Source organism: Camelus ferus, chromosome 19 (assembly GCF_009834535.1).
Source record: "Camelus ferus isolate YT-003-E chromosome 19, BCGSAC_Cfer_1.0, whole genome shotgun sequence".
NCBI lineage: Eukaryota > Metazoa > Chordata > Mammalia > Artiodactyla > Camelidae > Camelus > Camelus ferus.
In genome coordinates, this window is record NC_045714.1 from 2,183,023 (window position 1) to 2,205,923 (window position 22,901).

At 49.1% G+C, this 22,901-nt stretch overlaps 2 protein-coding genes across 2 annotated transcripts; both read right to left on the reverse strand.

The window, feature by feature from the left end:
* Nucleotides 1-8,147: 8,147 nt before the first annotated feature.
* KCNS1 (potassium voltage-gated channel modifier subfamily S member 1) lies at nucleotides 8,148-13,271 on the reverse strand. The gene is made up of 4 exons (XM_032461156.1): nucleotides 13,193-13,271; nucleotides 12,374-12,452; nucleotides 10,884-11,926; nucleotides 8,148-8,625 (listed from the first exon to the last, which is right to left on the reverse strand). Exons 2-4 carry the CDS (start codon nucleotides 12,441-12,443, stop codon nucleotides 8,191-8,193), a joined length of 1,548 nt encoding a protein of 515 aa, XP_032317047.1. The 5' UTR covers nucleotides 12,444-12,452; nucleotides 13,193-13,271; the 3' UTR covers nucleotides 8,148-8,190.
* A 4,143-nt stretch (nucleotides 13,272-17,414) lies between these two features.
* Nucleotides 17,415-22,901, reverse strand: WFDC5 (WAP four-disulfide core domain 5). Its single transcript, XM_032461157.1, has 4 exons — nucleotides 22,764-22,901; nucleotides 18,618-18,758; nucleotides 18,384-18,524; nucleotides 17,415-18,012 (listed from the first exon to the last, which is right to left on the reverse strand). The coding sequence occupies exons 1-4, from the start codon at nucleotides 22,846-22,848 to the stop codon at nucleotides 18,008-18,010; spliced, it is 372 nt and encodes a 123-aa protein (XP_032317048.1). The 5' UTR covers nucleotides 22,849-22,901; the 3' UTR covers nucleotides 17,415-18,007.

Consider the following 22,901-nt stretch of genomic DNA (forward strand, 5'->3'; position numbering starts at 1 on the left):
GTAGGTCTCGAGTCAGATTGCTCGAGTCCAGTGTTTCAAATAATAGTTTCATCCATTATCTGTTTGTGTAACTGTCATCCTATTCTGCCAGCTCTTCTGGGAGTTGAGGTGATGTGTTTCTTGTTGCCTAATGTACTTGCTCGCTCCCTGAAATATTCAGCCTACCTTCCTTCCGTTGCCAGGTTTGATAGTAGCTGTTCCCTCTTGGTCAGACTGAGAACTTTTGGCCAGAAGAAGGGGAGGAGAGATGAAGTAAATTCATGTTTACTAAGCCCCTATATGCCAGACACAATACAGAGCCTTTTAGGTTATTTCATTTTTCTCTCACAGACGCGAGGTACATAGTACTACACCCTTCCTATGGCTTTGCAATTCTCCCAGTGTGCAGTACTGGAGATGTGTGAGGATTTTTTTTTGTGACAAGGATTACAGGGACCTATCAGCACTTAACGGGCAGAGGTGGAGATGCTAGAGGTCCTGCCATGCGTTCTGGGACAGTCCTGCACGACGAAACAATTGTCCTACACCCAGCACCACATGCAGGTGTCCCGCTGGATGTGTATGTTGGTGAGAAACTCATTTAGAAACACCTGGTGCTAAGCCAAGCCTCACTGACATCTAAATACAAAGCACTTTGGACCCATTTTTATTAGTTTCCCCCAAATAAACCTATAAGGTTTTGTTTGGAGATTTATCAAGAGTTGGTCTCCATTTCAGAAAGATCACGTCATGGGTGGCACGCCTGCAACATCTGAGTCACTGGTGCAAAGCAACACACTAAGATGCGTGGAGCTTTGTAGCTTACATTCCCAGTGACCCTCTGTAACATGTAAACAAGTAAATGATCATTTCAAAGAATGAGGAAGTGCCATAAAGAAGAGAAAGCAGAATAATGAGATTGAAAGTGTGTGTGTGTGTGTGTGTGTACACGCAGGGAGACGCAGCTCTACACAGAGTGATCTAGACAGGCCTCTGGAGAGACGACCTCCAAAAGTTTAGTTCATTTACAGTGTTATGTTAGTTTCTGGTGTACAGCATAGTGATTCAGTTACACATATAAATATACACTTTTTTCAGATTCTTTTTCATTATAAGTTATTACAAGATGTTGAATGTAGTTCCCTGTGCTATACATTAGGACCTTGTTGTTTATCTATTTTATATGCAATAGTTTGTATCTGCTAATCCTAAACTCCTAATTTATGTCTGAGTCGCTTTCTGTTTTATAAATAAGTTCATTTGTATCATTTTTTTAGATTCCATATGATATTTGTCTTTGTCTGACTTACTTAGTATGACAATCTCCAGGTCCAACCATGTTGCTGCAAATGGTATGATTTCATTCTTTTTAATGGCTGAGTAATACTCTGTTTGTGTGTATGTGTATATATATATACATACACACCATGAGACCTGAATGACAGGAAAGAACTAGCCAGGCAGAAGACATGGCTAACACACCTTTCAAGCTGAGGCAGCTGCAAGAACAAAGTCCCTGCAGGAAGAACAAAAGTTGGACTTGCTGGGAGGATGGCCACCAGGCCTGGTGCAGAGTGTACGAAGGACACAGTAGAGGGCAGTGAGAGGTGAGCGAAGACAAGAGCATGCAGAGCCTTGTGGTCCATGGGATGGGGTTTGGGTGTTATTCCTGATGAGATGGAGAGCCGTCAGAGGGACACTACCCACCCCCGGGCAAATGGAAGCGGAAGGTACTCTCAGCCCTTAGCATTTGTCTCAGTCAGCATCCTGCTTTGACAGATGATATTAATGAGACCCCAGGTTTGGCCATATCGAGTCTGAACTCAAATTCAGGTTTCTTGACCCCACTGTTCATTCTGAGATCCCAACTGTGGCCTCCAGGACAAGACTGAGTCTGGTTTGTGATCTCTGGCCATGCAGACTGCTTTCTTTCCCAATGCCCTCCACTCAGAGTTGCTTTACCGTTCCCACAGAGAACAAGAGCGCTGGTGGGGACAGCCAAGCTCTCTTTCCTTCCTATGTGTTTTTGGGGGGTTAATATTTAACACTGATTGTACCAGGCATTTTCACATACATTATCTCACTTGAGCTTGATATTAATGCTCTGAGTTGATATTAACAACCCCTGTTGATTAGATCAAGGGAAGTGAAGAAACAAGCTCAGAGAGACAAATTCAACCCAGATCACACAGCTCCTAGTAGTAGAGATTTAAGCCCAGGACTCTCTGGCCTCGGGGCCCACATTCTTTCCTCTGCACCACGTGGTAATGCTCACAGTCTCCCATTATATTCAAGTAATGCCCATAACTCCCCACCTGAGAGTGAAGCCAACACAGGAATGCAGGGCAGACAGAGCAGCAGGGAGAGAAGACCCGACGACCTCAGTTGAACCTCCACATCGCCTTGTTCTAAAGCCACCTTGCTGGGTTTGGGTCACGTGTAACTGAAAGATTCCTTACCAATCCAAGAAGGGAGGAAAAGGCGGGCAAGGGCTTTGGATGCCAGCCCGATTGGAGGTTGGAGGCTGGCCCTGATCAACAGGTCCCATCCAAGGTCATGCAGCTGGTAAGTGGCAGGACAAATATCTGAACCCACATCTGACCCCAAGAACAAGGTGTGCACAGCCCCTCCTGAATGCATGAATTTCTGAGGGTTCTGCACCCAGTCCTTCTGAACAAAGTCAAGCACCAGTCCTCCTCATTTCTGGCAGCTGTGCTTCTGAAAGACACTGTCCCTTTCATCTCAAGCTCCTAACTTATGAGATAAGCATCTCAATTTATTAAACTTTCTGCAGAATTCTTTCCACACTCAGGCACAGAGCCGAGCTGGCCTGAAATAGGAGGGCTGGGAGTCATTAAGAACCATCCCAGCCCGTACCTAAGGGCTGCATCCAGAGCCTGAGGAGAGAAGAGTTTCATAATTGGACCCATATTTCAAAGCCACTTCCTTCAGCGGTGCCTGGGCAGTTCAGTTTGCCAAACAAAATGATAACAGTGGACTGTGAGGCCAAGGGTTAGGAAGTTGGTGTAACACTGGTTACAGTCCAGTGTTACGAAGCCTAAAACTGACTATCTGACCGTGGGCTACGGCTTCCTGAATCTGCCCAATAATGATCATACTATTTGACTATTTTTGCTGTGGTCTTGTTATTGTTGTTGTGAGAAGTATATGAGATAAAGGGTGAGAAGTCACTTTGTGAACTGTAGTGTGCCACAGACACGTGAAGGGTGGTTATTATTATTAGTTGATAGGTCATCGTCCATCTTAGGAACCTCAAAAAATACCTTATGAGTCAAATAGATTCCCTTCCAACTCCATTTTCTGGTATGAACACCCTGCTTGGCCCTTATTTCAGCTAAAAAGCTCCTCTCCACTCAAATGGACTCAGCTATGACCTTGGATCTCTCTGGGTCTCTGTTTTCTGATCTGTAATATGGGGCTGTGGAGGGGGCAGAGCTTAAATCTGATCATCCCTAAGGAGCATTATGTCTCACCTGGGAAGTCCCTACCCTGAGGTCATAGCAAACAGGGAGACACTATTGCAGACGTCACATCCCAGAGCCCTGGACATCCTGAGCCATCCCATGTGCTCTGCAAGCCACTGTGATGGTTACAGAACAACACCCAACACCTGGGCTTGAGTTCTTTCACTGATCTAAAGCCCTTTGAATGAAGGATACACTACTTGTGTGGAGGAAAGATTCTGCCGTAATACTGCATGAGTGTAATGTGAACACTTCTCTTTTCTCCAAAGGACCTGTGGCTGTTTACTAGGGTAACTGGATGCTTGAAGAAAGGGAAATACCCAAACCTTTCCGGGAAACTTGGATGAAGACTTTGAACTAATACTAATTTCTTGGGTCTGAGAGTACCACTATAGGTCCACCAACCATGTGAAAAATAGAGTCTTGACCTTCGTCTATGTCACAGGAGGTCTAATGGGATCCCAAAGCTATCCCATATCTCCATTCCTGGATGATTAAAAAAGATCCCCACATTGGCTCCTTGACCCTTGGAGGCCATTGTAATATAAAAAAGGTCAACAGAATCCAACTGAACAACCATTTAGAAATAGACAACTCAATAGCGGTACCACATCTTTGGGCTGCAGAGATCAGTGGTTCCACCAAAGCTCCTGCAGGGGGATGAGACTATCAAAACACTGTTAGTTCCCCCTGTTTGGCTGGTGCAAAATTAGACGGGTCTTAGAAAATGGCAGTGGATTACTTTAATCAAGTGACGATTTCGATTTTACCTGCTCTTAAGTACAGTCCCTGGAGCTCATATGCATCTACTGGTTTCATTCTCTTTTCCAAGAAACAGAAACCACCGGAAGCATTCTGCTATTAGCTAGACGGGCTAACAGTTGTCCTTTACTCTTCAACTCAGGGATACCTCAGTTCCCCAGCTCTGTACCAGAAAGACTTCAATTCCCTGATTATCCCTATTCCGCACGAAATCAAACTGATCCACTGCGTTGATTAAATCACACTGATAGGGCCTGGAAAGCAAAAAGTATATTTTTGATTATCTACAAGATAGTTTTCTTATGTTAGAAACATTTATAAAATTGTGTGTATGGGAAGAAGAGGTGAGCGTAGGGTGTGCTGGGCAGCTGGAGGTAGGTATGTAGTAGACACCTACTGTTTTTGCCTATTAACATCCCTTCCCTTTCTTCTGGTGACATCACCTGGCCTTTTCTTTGGGTAACTACCTTTCTTCCATCCCATGTGGTCTGCTGTAGATGTTTACCCAGATACCCAGCCCTCCATCCCCATCAAGGAAGAGGCATGACTCAAGCTGGGCAAATCTACCTCTCTCCTGGGATAGGGAATGTGAGCAGAATGATACTGGGAAGGACAGTGATTGGAGGGGGGTCATTTGAATAGCAGTGTCCTCAACAGAAGGTTCATGGATCCTGCTCCTGAGGCCCCGAGAGCTCCCCTCATGCCTATATTTCCTGAGGCCTGGCCAGTCAGCTTTTCCTAAAGCTGTCCACATCCTAACCCCTGGAACCTGAAAATATTCCCATACTTGGATAAAGGATCTTTTTGCAGATATGTTGAAGATAATGATCTCGAGATTAGATCATCTTGGATAATCCGGGTGGGCCCCTAAATGCCATCAAAAGTGTCCTTTTAAGAAAGAGGCATTGGGAGATTTGACACACACAGAGAAGGCAATGGGATGACAGGCCAAGAATGCAGAGACCAGCCAAGGAATGCTGGCAGCCACCAGCAGCTGGAAGGGGCAGGGGGAGGACTCTGCCCTGGAGCCTCTGGATGGAGTGTGGCTGGGCTGACATTCTGATTTTGGATTTCTGGCCTCCAGAACTGTGAGAGAATACATTTCTGTTGTTCCAAGTTTGCTGCATCCAGTTTGTGGTAATTTGTTACAGCAGCCACAGGAAACTAATACATCTTCCAATAAATTTTTTTTCTTAAGGTAGTCAGTTTCTGTTGTTTGCAAACAAAGAGCTGGAACTGTAACAGCTGCTCATCACTTCAGTTATTTATTCTAATAAATTACCCTCTTTGACCAAGTTAGTAACCAGCTGGATCCCTATCACTAGCAACCTGAGCCAAATCCAAGATTGGAACCAGAGAAGACAGATTCTGAGTCACTCCACGTCATCACCCACCATCCGCAATCACCCAGAAAGCACACCAGGCAGCCAGGTTCGTGCAGGCAGAAATGGGTACCCGGGCCCAGCCTCTTTATTTGCATAGTGGTTTTTATTGATACACGAGAGTGGAGATGAGTTGTTGCTTTTCTGCCAGGACCACACATAACCTCATGATGGATGCAGGTTGGACGAGTCTCCCCTGAGCTCTCCCCACACCAGCTCTAGGGGATTCAAGTCTGGAAGCTATCTGGCTCCTTGGTATGTCCAGCAAGACTATAAGGGTGGAGTATGCAGGCCTCCTGGTCTCTGTGCCCCAAGCTGGACAGAGCTGGGCCTACACGTTATGAGGTGAATGTGCAGGAGGGCCAGCGCGTGCAGGGTGAATTCAACAGCGGCCCCTTGGCTTAACTCCAGTCTCTGCTCCAATATGGGGACTCAGAATCCATCCACATGTGGGGATCTACTAACAGGTACCAGGCCCTGTGTATGACACAAGGCCTTCACACATACTGTTCCCTCTGCTTAGAACACGCTTCCAGGAATCCTCATTGCCTGATTAGCTATTTAACCATATGATGGCAGGTTAAATCGTCACTTGCTCAGGGAAGTCTTCTCTCACCTTCTCAGCTACATTACACGCTTACAGCTCCCTTTACTTCGTAGAGCTGTTACATATTTATGTGATTATTGGATTAAAATCCATCTCCCCTACTAGTCTGTAAGTCTCACATGTATAGGGATATATATTTCCTTCCCCCTGGTATCTCCTGAACCTAGTAAGCAGTCAATAAATCAGAGGCCAGGTGGGTAAAGTAAATCTGGCAAGTGGCAGGGCTGACACAGTGGTGCCTGTGTGTACGGTGGGGCGGGGGACGCCATGGGGAACTGGAGAGTGCATGCCTCTCCCAAAGGCATTTGAATTAAAAAAATATATTAAAAACACTGTTAAGCTAAACAAAACACATCTGCAGGCCACACATGAAGCCCCAGCTTATGACTCTTCTGAAGGATATCTGTTGAATGAGTAAAATGCCTACAAGGAAATCATTTTAAAAGCCTCAAGAAGCAAAGAGGAAGAGGGAGGTAGAACGGAAAAGACCACCTTTTCGGTCTTGCCCCCGCCCTCTTGAGGACGAAGTCTCTCTTTGGCTATTTCCTTTCTCCCCAGTGCTCAGCTCGCGGTAGGATGTACGAATTGGTCGATCCATTTGACGTTTCCTAAATACCTACCCCACACCAAGCTGGTTCAACCAGACAGCGTCTTCCATCTTGGAGCTCAGTGTGGTGGGTCAGTCCGAGCCACAGTCCAGCAATGACAGCACAGAGAAGGGTGTTCCAGCCACAGGATGTGAAAAGGGCTGCGGGAACCCTTCCCTCCCAACTTCCTTAGAAGCAGAGAGAGGACTCAGCAGGAGGAGTATTAGAGATGTGGCCAAAAGTGACAGGAGTCTCAAGCATTTGCCAGGATGGTAACCCAAGGGAGGGCTGGAGGTCTATGTTGTGGGCAGAAGGGAAATGCCAAGATCAGACTTGGGGGGGGGTGCCCAGGAAGCGGCAGGGACAGGTATCCAAGCATGGCAGCTCCTTGCCACCAACACTTCAGAGCTGAGCTGGCTTTATATCAGTGCTACCCCTGCTCCACTGAGCTTTCATCTCCCCCTGGGGCAGAGACAGTGACTATTTGATAGAAGAGCTGGAATCTGGAGATGGAGTAGATTCCAGCATAGCTGGGTCTGGACCTAGGCCTCAAGCCAGGGACCCTTCAAATTTTCTGTACTGCAAATCCGCCCTGGGAGGAAGATACAGGACTGTCACTTAGCAAGTCTTATCCATCTACTAAGGAGGCAGGTCCCTCTTTCCTCCTCTCGGACCTCATCTCTGAGAGCTGAGTCCTGCTGGAAGCTCCCAGAGAGGAACCACAGCTGAGGTCCAGGGAACATACATCTGAATCCCCTGCCTGGGCCTTTCCTCAGCTCTCACAGAAGGTTCTACCCCTATGAACCAACTCTGGGGGACCATGAACCCCCTAAAACCACATGCAAACTTTGTGAGGGTAGAAGAAAGACCAGTGGAATGAACACTGGTCTTGGTGACCAATGAGCTGGTATTCAAAACTTGGCTCCGCCACTTCTAGTTGCGTGACATTTGGGCAAGTCACTGTGCCCTTCCGAGCCTCAGTTTCCTCATCTGTGAAATGGGGATGACTCTCATCCTCCAACGCAGAACCAGCGTGACATGGCTGAGAGATAGGAGATGCTCAGGAATTGTTGCCTTTTGACTTTCCCTCTTTGGCTCATGCCTGCTTCCTTGGTGACCTGGAGGTTTGTTTATAAAGGTCTCTGGATTGCCCCAGGCTCACAGAACCTAGGGTAACACTATGTTGCCCTGTGTCTCTGGAGGAAGAAGCCAGCCTTTGGGTGTCATTTCCAAGGCCAGAGTGAGTGATCCTGAGAGGTCACGCTATTATAAAGAACTTAAGCAGGGGAGGAATCTCTGCTCTGTTTCAGCTGACTGCAGGGGTGTGGGAAGGGGGACCTGGAGCCCTGGTTTTAATAAACCTGAGAGTTAGGAGGCCCATTGGAGGCCTAGGCCTCCAGGTCTTCAGACTTTCCCTCCTGCGAGGTCTCACGGGATGTTTCCAGCGATCCCTCCGACACCCCATCGACGCTGCTCAGCAAGTCCTCAAACTCCTGGTGGCCGCTGTTGCGCACGGCAGCCTCCAGAGCCTTCTGGCGCCGGTAGAAGTGGGAGAACTTGTTGAAGATGATGGTGATGGGAAGCGCCACCACCAGGATGCCCCCGAGGATGCAGCCCGAGGCTGCCAGCTTGCCAGCCACCGTCACCGGCACTATGTCCCCGTAGCCCACCGTGGTCATGCTCACCGTGCCCCACCACCAGCAGGCTGGGATGGTGTCAAAGCCCATGTTCTCCTCCTTCTCGGCTGTGTAGGCCACACCGGAGAACACAGACACCCCCACGGCCAGATACAGCAGTAAGATGCCCACCTCACGGTAGCTGTGCTGGAAGAGAATGCAGGAAGCCATGTCAGAGCTGGCTGGGCTTACAGACCTGGTATGGGGCATATGGGGAAACTGAGGCCCAGAGAGAAGAACAGACAGGTCTGAAGTCACAGAGCAAAGCAGAGCTGGTGCCAAGACCTAGGTCTCCTGCCTGCAGACTGAGACCTTTCAACTACAAAAGCCAGCAAATCACCCAGGGATTGAACACAGGCCTGATTACTGTCCAAGGTGCCTGCCTGCTAAGCCATGGCTGTTTCTTCAACCGCAGGGGGTACTGGTGGCACCAGCTAGTTAATGGAAAGCTCGCGGTTTTTAAACTGCTGCGGAACCAAGAGAGAACCATTTTATATTCCACAATGCAAAGAGTTGGTTTCATGTCCTTTGAACTGGTCTGTCCCTTTGCTGATAAGTACAGAAATATTTTCTGCCTCTCAAGAAAGCCAAGAGGATGTGCAAGTTCCCCAGACCTCCCACTGAATGCACTTGCCTCTGGATGTGTATATTTGTCCTGCCCCAGATCCAAGCCCTAGGGCACTGGTTCTCAAATAGGGAAATTCTGCACCCCCACCCCAGGGGACATGTGACAATGTCTGGAGACACTTTTGGTTGTCAAAACTCGGACAGGTGTGCTACTGGCATCTAGTAGGCAGAGATCAGGGATGTTAATCCATATCCTACAATGCACAGGACAGCCACCCACCCCAACAAAGAATTATCTGGGCCCCTAATGTCAACAGTGCTGAGGCTGAGAAACCCTAGGCTGGAACAGGGCTCCCAAATTGTAATGTGTGGAGAAATTATGTTGGGGAACCCAGTTGACTAGGTCTGGGGTAGGGCCAGAGATTTTGCATTTCTAGCAAGATTCCAGGTAATGAGAAAGCTACTGCTGGCTAGGGACCTCGCTTTGAGTAGCAAGGTTCTCATCTGGAGTCTTACACCCAGGTCTTGGACCCTGCAGCCTCGATCAATACTCTTCTCCTTCCTGGCAGAATCAGCTAGCAACATCAGGCCCTGGTTCCCTGCATGGTGGAGGCAAAGCAGAGTTCTGGGGGAGGAGGAATCTTCCCTGGAGAGATGCTGAGTTCAGGGAGTCTGGCTAATGGAATTCCCCGCACCTGCCCTAGCATTCTGCCCAGGTTACTCTGCCTGAACCCAGCATCCTGGCTGCCCTGGCAGAAGGGCACACAAAAGGCTTTCCTATGCAACGGGTGGAAGGCATCTTTCAGCACCTTTCAGGGATTCTTAACAGGGTTGCTTTAGAAGAAAGAGCACGAGAGGCTGGAGTCAGGACTAGCTGGTTTCTTCTCTGGGTTGTACCCCTTACTCACTGAGGAACCTTTGATAAGTCCCGTCCTCTCTTGGGGCCTCAGTTTCCACACCTGCAGAGTAATGACAAAAATATTTGCCCCTGCTTAAGCCCCTCACAGGATCTCCCATTCCCATGAGATCAAGTCCAAAACTTCCAGGCCAAGAGTTCATGGCCCTTCGGTATCCAGCCCCAATCACCTCTCCAACCTCATCAATGGGCACACCCTTCCCGCGATGTCCCCCTCCGGGTATCATCCTGTTCCCTCTCCAGCCCTTAGTGCAAGCTGTTCACATTTCCTCCCTCTCCAAACCAGCCAACTTCCCCTTGAAGGTAAGCTTGCCAGGGCTGTGATTCGCCCCCAGTGCAGAGCCTGACACAGGGCAGGCACTCAGTAATTGCAACCAGGCTTAAAATAAAGCTAACCCTCCAACCTCAGCTTCTTCATCTACGGGAAGGGAATACATAATAGCATCTTCCTGAGGAAGTTGTCCTGAGGATGAAATCAATAACGGATATGAAACTGGCACAGAATTAGTATTCAGTGTTAGCTCTGAGGCTATTGATAGACCTAACCTATTAAGGGTGACCTCTGATAACCTGTGCTCCCCGATAATCTCAGCGGAGAAGCCAGTTAGCATCCTGCTTTGTGTATTTTTGTGATGTTTGACAGATAGATCCAAAGAGACCTTTGTCTTGGTTTTTTGTTTTGGTTTGGTTTTGGAAAGAAAGACAAACAAAGCTCTGCCTCGATTTTCAGTTTCTCCCCTAGGAAACAAAACAGAAAGCCCTCCTTATAGGGCCACTGGGAAGGTCTGATTAGACGTGAAATTCACACCTGGTGTCTAGCCCTGTGGGCCTGGACGCCTCAGGCTTGTAAGTTCACCTGCTAACCTGTCAGATGGTTACACCCACCTCCCCGCAACCTCCAACCGGGCCTCAGAAGCCCTACCTTGAGCGTGGCACCCAGCGAGCGCAGCCCAGTGGAGTGGCGCGCCAACTTCAGCACGCGGAAGATGCGCATGAGACGGAACACCTGCACCACCTTGCCCAGGTCTCCGAGCTCCTCGCCGCCCGCACCGCCCCGGTCTCGGAGTGCCGCGCCGGCCAGCAGTGTCAGATAGAAGGGCAGCACAGACACGATGTCGATAAGGTTGAGTGGGTGGCAGAAGAAGTTGCGCGTGCTGGGCGCCAGCAAGAGGCGCGACGACACCTCGAAGCTGAACCAGGCGATGCAGAAGTACTCGAGGTGCCGCAGCACCGGGTCGTCGCGCACGCCTTCTGCGCTGCGGCCCGCGGCCACCGCGGCCACGGCGGCCGCCGCCTCGCGGGCCTGGTACTCGGGCAAGCTGTGGATGCACATGGCTGCGATAGAGGCGAGCACCACGCCGATGGAGACGCAGCTGAAGAGCTTGCTAGGCAGCGAGTAGCCCGGGTTCTCCATGGTGAGCCAGAGGCGGCGGCGCAGGCGCCCGCAGCGTGCCGCGCCGTAGCGCGCCAGCTCGCGCTGCACGTCAGAGATCTCGTCCGGGCACGGGTCCACGCTGCTCGGCGTGTCGCTGTCTTCGTCCCAGGCGCGCGGCCGTGCCACGCGCCGCTCCAGGTAGCGCGCGCGGCAGCACGTGGCCAGCACGCTCTCGCCCAGGCCCCAATAGTCGGCCTCCTGGCTGAAGGCGAAGACGCACAGCTCGTCCAGCACGTGCAGGTGGCCGGTGCGGTAGAAGTGCAGCAGGCTCAGGAAGAAGCCCGGGTGCCGATCGAAATAGAACTCGCGCGCCGCCGCGTCGTAGTCGTCACACAGGCGCCGCGCCTGCTCCTCCGACGCCGCGGCCTGCAGGCGGCCCAGCCGCGTGCCCGGGAAGCGGGCCACGGCACGCGCGCTCAGCCGGCGCCGCACGCCGCCCACGTTCACGCGCAGCACTTCGTCGCCTCGCTGCCAGGAGGCCCTGGCGCCGGGCTCGGGGAACTCGCTCACCGTGGCTCTGGCGCGCCGGCCTACGGACATGGGAGGGGGCTCTGAAGGGAGAGAGGGAGTGTCCCTGGATCACCAGCTGCATCCACCACCAGCCACGGGTATTGGAGGCTCTGTATGCAGCGTCTGATAGGCCGCAGGCGCACAGTGTCAAGTGCCCTCTGGACTCAAGAGTCACACTTGAGCTTGAATATTCTTCCCTTCCGACCGGGGTTCTCAGCCAAGTCACTGAGCCTCCCCTCCCGCCACTTCATTTACATAAAGCAAATGCCAAAATCTACCCTGGAGGATTTTGAAAGCTACTGCTGAATGGCTGAATGGCAGGATGTCCTGGCACTCTTGGGTGCTCATATAGGACGTCTCCTTGCCCAAACTTGGATTTTCGTATACCAGAGGCTTATTGTGGGATCTTGGACGAGCCAGCAATCTGAACCTAAATTTTCTCTGCAAAATGAGGTAGTAATGCTTACCATCTAGAGTTGCTGAGAGACTCAGTTTAGACCGGAAGTTCTCACGGTGTGTTCCCTGGACTAGCAGCATCACCACCACCTGGGAATTTGGCAGACATGCATATTCTCAGCCTGCTCTGCACTTGCAGAATCAGAAACTCAGGGGATGGGGTCCAGAAGTCTGTTTTAACAAGCTTGGAGAGTGAATCTGATGCATGGTCCAGACTGAGAACCATTGGCTTAGACTATTTAAAGCATCTGTAGAGTCAGTCAGATTGAGTTTTGGCACTTTTGCGTGACCATAAGCAAGTCATGTCTCCCACCCCACCCCCCAGCTTCTGTCAAATGGAGATAAAAATATCCATCTCCATGTGTGGTTAAAAAGATTAAATGACCTAATGTCTTGATCAGGCCTCGCTCCCAAAAGGGGTGTAGTAAATCATCCACTAGTTTTACTGTCTCCTGGAGTCAGGCAGACCTGGGCTTATCTCCACCCTTGATGCATCTGAAGCCTTGAGGAAGATGTTTTCCTCCAGCTCTCAATTTCTGGCATAAGGCACAATTCACGATACAGACAATATCACCTGCTCCCAAGGAAGGCTGGAGGGTTAAGGTAGGTCATGGAAGTGCTTGGCTTTAGTGGATACTCTGGAAATGTTAGATCCTTCCACTGCTCACTGTCCCCAGGCTGTGCTGGAACTGAGGGCCAGTGACTCACCTCCTGGCCTTCAGTAGCTCATCTGCACTGTGGGTTCAGTAATGCTTGCTTCCCAGGGTGGACAGGGGATCAAGCAGCTGGCCCAGTGCCTGGCAGGAGCAGGCAGAGTGCCCCTCACTTACCCTAGGCTTGGCGCTTAAGAAGGTCGGGGTTTTGTCCTTAGCTCTGTCACGTGAGTGACCTCCAGCCAGTCTCCTCCAGTTCTGAGTTGTAGAGCTCTTATCTACAGAATGGGGATAACAGCACTGCCAGTGAAGGGTTATTGTGAGCATGTGTGCGAAGCCCCTGGAACACATTAGGCGCTCAATAAATGTTAATCCCTTGCATTTCCCTTATCCGACCTGGGTTCAGATTCTGAGTCTGCCACTTACTGACTGTTGACCTTGAGCAGAATCATTCCCCAATCTGAGCTTCAGTCTCTTTATCTATAAACTGAGGAACATTGTACTTTCCATGAGAAGTTTTGAGGATTAAATGAGGCAAGATGTTTATCGGCAGCTCAGTCCCTAGCATATAGTTTGTGCACATATATGATGCAACGCCACTCTTACCCCTCTACCTGGCATCAAAAGGTGGAGTTTTTAATCCAGTTCCATCACCCATTAGCTGCATGACTTTGGGCAAATCCCCTTTCTCTTTTTTCTGGAACTCACCTTCCTCTATGAAATGGGATGATTAATTCAACAAACCTTCCTTGACAAGAATCTGAATATCAATAAGAAAAAATTAAGTCATTTTCTCAAAATTAGCCAGCTAGCTCAAGGCCCAGTTGAGGTTGGAAACTAAGCTTTTTGATTCAAGGTTCTCTCCACACATTTATTTTGAGCACCTACCATGTGCTGGTCACTTTGATGGGCTCCAGATACACTTCCCTCGGTTTAAACCCTCTACCCACCCTGACAGAATTTTTCAAATCCCTTTGCACGAATGGGCAAACAGGACAGCCCCCAAATGGCCAGTCCCACGCTGCTCCCTCCTTGGGGGTCTCATCGAGGGGGCACGGATACCGAGAATCTGAGGCTGCCTGGCCTCCCACTCACGCAGCCCCTGCCCCTTTCCCAGATCAGGCCCCTCCTCCCAGGTCCCTTACCTGTCGCGGCCCCTCTAGGGCGCCCACCAGTGAGTGGTCCCTGAAGGCGCTGAGGCTGGGGAGCCGCTGGCCGCACCCACACCCGGGATGTCTCTGCCCTGCCGCCCCACTGAGCTTCTCTGCTGCCGGATGCCCCGCTGCCCCCTCCTTCCCTGTCTTCCTCTGTCCCCCGAGGCTGAGGCCGCATCGATCGGAGCCGGTGCTGGGGGAGGGAGGGAGGCCGCGGGCTGCGGTGGTTTCTATTCCTGACTCAGTTGGGGAGTGAAGGCGGTGTCTGGAGACTGGGCCCAACAGCCGAGGCATCCCCTCAACTCAGGGGCCAGGGGATGAGGGGTAATTTAGGGGGTGGGGATTCCCCTAGAAAGGGATTTCTGCCGGAGCTTCTCTGACAAAGGAACAGCAACAGCAATAATAGCTTTCTTAATTGAGTGAGTCCTTAGTACCGGCCAGGCACTCGCCTTCAGGTGACTTATCTGAGTTATTCCTGACAAAAAAGACTAAGACCCATTTCACAGATGAGGCCTGGTCACTCACTCAGGACACTTAGCTGGGAGTTGTGAACCTGGAATTGGAACTCACATCTTCCAAAATTTTCTCAGGGAAATCTTGAAACAGATCAAGCCTGAAACTGATCATCCCTCTTCCCCACCCCACCAAGTTCAGTGTCCTCACCCACCCATAGATTGCTGATTCCTGCCATGCAAGTGGTGGCGAGAGTAAGAGAGAACCGTGCCAAAGAGCTTTGTCAAGGTCGTGTGACCCACAAGCATTTACGAAACACCTACTGTGTGCCTGGCTGGGGAGAGGGTCCTGGAGATTAGAACCTGGATACAAGAAAACAAATATTAATTGTTACTAATAATAATTATTTATTGAGTGCTTACCTCGGGCCAAGTATTCTACAAGCCTCATCTCTTAAACTGCAAATATATCTGTGGGGTTATGTGCTAGTGTTATTCAATCTTACAAATACAAAATGTAAGACTTTGAAAGGTGAGATGATTTGCTCAAGGGCGTATGGCTGTCTTTTGAATCCTTTAGGCCATCACTGTCCAAAGATGTAATGTGATCCACATAATAGAATTTAAAATTTTCTGAGAGCAACATTTTAAAAAGTGAAAAGATGAGAGGATATAGCTCAGTGGTAGAGTGTGTGCCTAGCATGTGTGAGGTTCTGGGTTCAATCCCTAGTACCTCCATTAAAATAAATAAATAAACAAACAAACCTAATTCCCCCCAAAATAGAATTTCTTTAAAAAAAAAAAAAAAGTGGAAAGAAACAGGTGACATTGCCATAATATATTTTATCTAACCCCAAATATTATAATTTTAACATGGAATCAAAAAAGAAATTATTAACAAGATAGTTTACATTTTCATTTCAAAATCCAGTGTATTAGTTTTTTATTGCTGTGTAACAAATTACCACAAACCTAGCAACTTAAAACAATGCAAATTTATCATCTATAGTTTCTGTGGGTCAGTAGTCTGGGCATGGCATGACTGGATTCTCTACTCAGGGTCTTACTAGATTGAAGTCAAGGTGCCAGCCAGGGCTGTGGTTCTCCTCTGGGGTTTGGGGTTCTCTTCTAGCTCACAGATTGTTGGTAGAATTCACTTCCTTGTAGTTGTAGGACTGAAGTCCATCTTTTCCTGCTTGCTGTCTGCTAGGGGTTGCTCTCAGCTCCTAGAGGCTGCCTCTGCTTCCTTGCCACGTGGCAGGTGACAACATGGATGTTTGCATTCTTCTAGGCAAACTGGAGTGCTGACTTCCTCTTGTGTAAGCAGCCAGAGGAAATGCTCTACTTTTAAAGGACTCATCTCCTTAGGCCAGGCCCATCCAGGACAATCTCCCTTTTACCTATACTCAAGAGGAGGAGATTGTACAGGGGCGAGGGTCACTTGGGAATCATCTTAAACTTCTGCCTACTACATCTGCCAGCAGTAAATGTCAATTTGGATTAATCACATTTCACATGCGCAGTAGCCACATGTGGTTAGTGGCTGCCATATTAGACAGTGCGTCTCTGGGCTGCACTCCTTCAGCTCTTCCCTCCAAATAGAAAGTAGAGCAGGAAGATGCTCTTGTCTTATTCCCTCATTTTACCAATGAGGAAATTACCAATGAGAAAACGGAGGCCTCCTGCTATTCATGCCCTTGTGCAGTCCCTTCCCCATGGGTGTGGGCAGGATTTACTGACTTGCTTCTAATGAACAGAATATGGCAAAGGTGATGGAATGTTGCTCCCAGGACTAGGTTACATAAGATTGTGACTTCCTGCTGGCCTTGATGAAGCAGGGTGCCATGCTAGAAAAGCAAGGGAATGGGGCAACGACCAGCTAGGAACTGAAGAAGTTACTCCCACAGCTCTCCAGGAACTGAAATTCTGCCAACAACCATATGAACTTGAAAGTGGGTCCTTCTACCATCGAGGCTCAGGTAAGACCCCTGCCCTTGCCAACACTGTGATGTCAGCCTTGTGAGACCCTGAAGCTGAGGACCCAGCTAAGCTATGCTTGGATTCTTAAGCCACAGAAACTGTGAGATAATTAAATGTACGTTGTTTTGAGCGTGGTAATTTGCTACACATAATAGATAATTAATACACTGGATTTGAATCCTGCCTTTACCGCTGAATTGCTGCAGGATCATAGTCCAAGAGATGTCTCCTCTTGGATTCTTATCTACCTCATCTGTAAAATGGGAGCAATGCCTACCTTTCAGGATTGAGGTGAGGAGTGACACATGCTGTTCCCTCTTCATGACCAACTTTTCCTGCCCTTTCTTTACCCAGTGGATCAGTTAGGATTTAATTTAGCTGCAAGAACAAAAACTGACCGCAGAGAGGAGTGGACTTTTTTTAGGCCGTCCAGGGCTGGTGCAGTTGCCCATGAGTGGCAAATGTGGAGAAAATGAAATGATCTTAGGATGTGCGTGGACACAACGTCATACAACCCTGACTCTTGGGGTGAGAAAGTTCTTTTGTCAATCCCTCTGATTACACCAGGAAGAAAGTCTCAGTTTAGAGATTTGTGTCCTTAACACTTCTTTAACTCTTGTTAATTTTCCTTTATTACAACAGAGACAGAGAGTAGGCTTCAGGCTCACAGTCTTGGCAGGTGGCAGTGTCTAGCCAGAATTTAATACTATTATTTAATATCAGTGAATCTGACATGATTTACTTTAATGGAACTTAGCTGTTTTCATGCATCTGCTTTCACAATTACATCTTCCTTGTGACAAGTGATCTTTCTTATCCCATTTAGTGACATCAAGTTTTTCTTTTGAAGTAAATTTATTCGTATACAAAAGTGAGTCCATTTAAAGAAACACCTTAGGTAAATGGCAGTACAGGCACTACACAAAATGCCGTGATGCTGTTTGGCAGGTATGGAGAAAACTGTGAAACGGGTATGTGAATAGGTTGACGTTTGGAAAATTCTGCTAGAACATACGTTTGGGGTCGTTGTGCTGCCCGAAAGAGGGGTCAGGACTCCACAAAAAGGGGCCCACCTGAGCTGGGCATTTCAGGTGGAAGGAATACATCTCCAAAGAGATGTGAAAGAGGGTGTTAGGAAGGCTGAGAAGCTCAATGCAGCAGTGGTACAGGACGACAGAGAGGAGTCCTTGAGGTCTGGCTGTAGACCTTGACTCCCAGGAGGAAGTAAGAGGGGTGGGGGATGGGTGGCAGGGGGAGTGACAGCAGATCAGTGTTTATCACAAGGTTGGAATTGCCACTGGCAGAGGGTGCTTTCTGGGTGGCAGGATCCCAGCCCCCCACCTTCATCGTATCTTCCTGCTGGGAACCCCATCCTGAGATTCAGAGCAGTGACTCCTAAACCAGAATTAGCCTGAGGAGAGAAAAGGAGAGAGTTAATCCCCTCCTATAATAAAGCTCTGGGCTCGGGGCTTGTCCAGACCCCATCAGCCCAGCCACTAAAGCAGATCTCCCCACCCTCCTTCACAAGGGCAAACTGAAGCTTAGAGCAGTGTAGGGTTGTGGTCCAAGTGATGCAGCAAGTTCATTCAGTAAGACAACAAGGATCTCCACTTCTTCCATCATCCTGCCAGGGCCCCTCCCACCCCATCCACTTCCCCAGATCTGGCCATGGGAGGCCCAGGCTTCTTGGAAGGGACCTGTTGAACTTGTTATACTGAAGGGATCTGTAGAGCTGGGGCTCCGAGAGGGAAAGAACTTGCCCCAAGCACACAGGAGCCATACCTCTGACAGGGTTTCGGCAGTCCCGGCCACAGGCGCCAAGGCAGCATCGCTTGAGGCCCTGGCAGTCTGAGTCCTTGGAGCACAGGTGCTGCACGGGGCCGAGGCAGCGCGTTCGGTCCTCGGGGCAGCCGCCCTTCTTTACTGCAATACAGGGGCCGGGTGAGCGCCACCTGGGGCCCGGCCCTGGGGCTTGCGGCTTGGCCGGGGGTCAGCAAGGTGGAGAGGGACACTTACGTGAGACCTTCCGGATGCACTGGCGGAAGCAAGCTTGGTGGCAGCACTTCATCCTTAAGGGACACTGGCTGTCGTCCACACACTGGTCAGGCACAGAGAGGAGGCAGGGCCTATCGTCCGGTGGGCAGCCCCCAGATTTCTCTGTAAGAGGACCCCCCCCCCATATTTTGGAGCTGGAGTCAGTTTAGAATGTTGTATAAGCGCCAACCTGGGAATCACAAGATCTAAATTCTCTGCTCGTTATTTCTTTCCTGTCCTTTGGCAAAATTTTTTTTTTTTGTGCAGACTTGCTTATATTTATTCATTTATTATTTAATTTTTTAAATTGAAGTCTAATTGACATGTAATATTACATTAGTTTCAGGTGCACAACATGATGATTTAATATTTATCTATACTGTGAAATGATCACCACAATAAGTCTTGTTAACATCAGTCACTATACATAGTTACAAATTTTTTTATCTTGTGATGAGAACTTTTAAGATCGATTCTTTGAGCAACTTTTCAAATATGCACTATAGCACTATTTAGTACAGTTAAAACGCTGTACATTACATCCTCGTGGCTTATTTATTTTAGATCTGGAACTTTGTACTTTTTTACCATCTTCATCCATTTCACCCCTCCACCCGCCACCCCCCACCTCTGGCAGCCACCGTTATCTGTGTATATGAGCTTAATTTGGGTTTGGTTTGATTTGGTTTGGTCTTTTAGATTCTACATATAAATGAGATCATGTAGTATCTGTCTTTCTCATCTGACTTATTTCACTTAGCATAATGCCCTCAAGGTCCATCTATGTCATCGCACATGGCTCGCAAGTTTTTTTTTTTTTTTACTTTAAGCCTCAGTTTTCTGTCTGTGAAATGGGAAGCTGGACTCCTTCCTCCCAGGGCTGGCTTGAGACTGAGATGACATAAAAAACGCGAAAAAAGGAAGTTCAAAGTCTTCATCTAGGCCAACGAGACCGAGCCTGGCCTGGCCCCTGCCCATCTCTCTGGTTGCATCATGGACACTCTGTCTACTTGGTGGCTCCTGATTCACTCCAGGCCACTTCTCTGCTGTGCCCTTTGCCTGGCGCTGTCTCCTCTACCCTCTTCCTCAGTTCTCAGCTGAGACCCTGCTTCCTCAAGAGGCCCTGTTATCAGAGTGCAGATTCACTAGGTCAGCCTCCACCCACACCCACACCCCAAAGGCTCTTTCCATCAGTGCTGGTGACTCTGCATCTCTTTGCTCACCTAACTTGGCTGGAGGCTTTGAGAACAGCCCCTCTGCCTGCTTTGTGCATCATGAGGCTGAAGCACAGCCCTTGAGGCAAAACACTAGGGGCGCGATAGAGTTTTGAAGGGAGATCAGCATCACGGTGTGTCAGCTGTTGCCAGCCTGGTGCATGTCACGTGGCCACAGTCGGCCACATCTGCACTGTGGGCTCGTCACCGTTACAGGTGGCCTTGTTTCAGGGCCCTGTATTAATTCAGTCTTTGAGGCAGTCCTCTGAACGGCTCTAGAATGTTCTGTCCTGGAGTAAGATTCTGAGTCATTTCCAGATTTCATTCAGAAGGACATATCCGGTCAAATATGCAAACACACTTAGATGTTTACACACAATTAGCTAGGGGCTTACCCATAGGAAATTGCTGCGATTCAACTTTTTTGATCTACAGAAGTAGCAATTTCCAGACTATCAGCACAAAAGCCACGTGCTAACCACCTTGCTACAGGCACTGCTTGTCAGGTTAACTGGTTCCACTAACCTGCATCTACTAAAGCAGGAAAGCAAACTAACAGACTTTATGAAGATAATTTTTTTAAAATAAGGATTGGAACAAAGGGGCTTTATGAAAAATTCAACAAATCAAGACCCCCCCCCATTCCCATACTAACTTGAAAAGAGGTCTTGCTCAATTTAAATAGTCAAAATACATGTTCACTGTTGAAATTTTGGGCATTATAAAAAGTATAATGAAAAAATAAAAATCATGGTTTAAAAAAGAAGCAGCAATTTCATATGGTTTGACCTATACATATACATACGTATGTGTGTGTGTGTATATGTACACACACACATATATATACCTACATACACATCCAGACATTCACAAGATAGTTAACAGTTACATACATGTATAAACACAGTCATGTATGTACGTATGAGCTGGGATGTATACATATAGTCAAAGAGGCATACTGTCATATATACATGCCTACACATGTAAATACATACATACAGATAATTACACATACACTCAGACATACACAGTCATATATGTAAGTACATAGCATATGTGTGGGTGTGAACAGGGAGACGTACGTGGACACACAGTCATACACACACAACCACATGTCCAGGGCTACACAGACACAGATCTATTTATACAAAGACACAGATCTATTCATACAACCACTGAAAACATTGTCAGGCACTTACTGTTTACCAAGGACTGTGCAGGCTCTTTATGTCAGAGGCAGGGGTTGCGGGTGGGGATAGGGTGTGTCTTTTAAACAGTGGTGTCTGTGCTTCTACAGACAACAAACCAAGACTCCCCTGCCCTCAGCCCTGTCACTCCTCCACTGTCTGAATTTCTACCGAGAGCCAGACAGACGTTTCATGGGAGAGAATCTGGGGAGATCGAGATGCGTGAACTGGTGGGGAGACCAGCGTGTCCCACTTGGCCGTAAGGCAGGTTCTGTGCGGGCTCAGGTTCTGTGGGTTCCAGCTCCCATCTCTGTGCAGCTAGGCTGAATATTGGGGTGTTGTCTCCCAGTGCCCCCAGCAGCTCCCCTGAATTGCCCACTTAGGCTGCACTTACTGGATGCCAGGACCTTATTCCTCAAGACATTGTTTACTCCTGGGACGGAGCCATGCGTCTGCATTTTACAGACTACATTGGATTGGTGAGTCTGCCCAATTCCACAGACCTACACTGAATGCCACCTTTGACACTAACTCAGAGTCATGTCTTTGGCCTTGGGCAGGTGGTTTCCCACTAAGCCTCAGTTTCCTTATCTGCAAAATGGGGGTAAAGATAGCCTTAACCTCACAACATCACAATGAGGAGGAATGTGGTGATGCCACATGAATCACAGCCAGCACTGGTCTGGCCTTCGAACTTGCCAGCATCCTTCCCTCCTCAGCCTGGGGGCCTCTACACAGTCTCCTCCCCAGGCCAGCTCACACTGGGAGAGATCCTCACCTCCGAGGTTAGAGGGGCAGAGAGGATGCAGGGAACTGCTCCCCAGGGCCCCCCATTATTGCCTCCAGGGCCAGGGCTGCACAGGTGTATGTAGGTCAGAGGCTTACAGCCCCAGAAGGGATGGAGGTGGAGGCATTGCCCAGGTGGGGAGGCACCTGTCTAGCAACTCTGGCAGACCCAGCTTCCGTTGCCTGTTGACAGGTCAGACCCAGCCTTTTGAAGGAGGCAGGGAAGAAGAGGGAGAGACAAGGGTAGAGCTTCCTCCCAACAGATCCCAGCTCCCAGAAACCACACCCCCTACTCAACTCTGGAGTCCCTTTCACAGGTGGGGCTGGGGATCAGAGAAGGCCGGAGAAGGACAGAAACAAGATGAGCAGAGGCCCAACTAAGCCTGGTTGGTCACAGAAGTTGACAGAAAGGCTCATCTCCCTGCCATGTGAACCCACAGGTCCAGATAGCCCCATGGAGACAACCAGAGAGCAGGTGCCCACGATCTCTCTCCTCCCCTCCCAGGGGCACAGGGAGACACGTGTTCACACATGTCCATGCACACAGGCTCAGACACACATATTGCAGTCATACCTAAGTATCCATGTGCAGCACAGATCCCACAGACAAGCAGGCACAAAGATACACATCCATAAAGACAGATGCATGGGTGTAAGCACAGTCTTATACTCAGACGTGTAGACAGGCACAGACCAGCACCAAGAAACTGGCAGGAAGACATTTACAGCTACAGATGCAGGAAAGCTGTCAGGCAGAAAGATGTACAAACAAAATGTAAGCTGCTGGAAACACTAAGAAGCAGGTACCTAGAGGCAGGTGCGCGCGCGCGCGCGCGCACACACACACAGTCTGCATCGCCTACCTTCCCCCAAACATTTACTCTCCCCTAAAAGCAGAAACCACCTCTGTCCCTGGGGCAGAGGAACCTACCCACACTCACCTCCCTTCCTCCTGCCCAAGGCAGCAGGCAGCTGGCTCCCCAAAGCCAGGAGGGCCACCAGGAGGAGGAGGCTCTGCGCCCTCATGTTTCTGCTGCTGACACCTAATAAGGTTGAACCCAGAGGCCCCTAAATTAAGA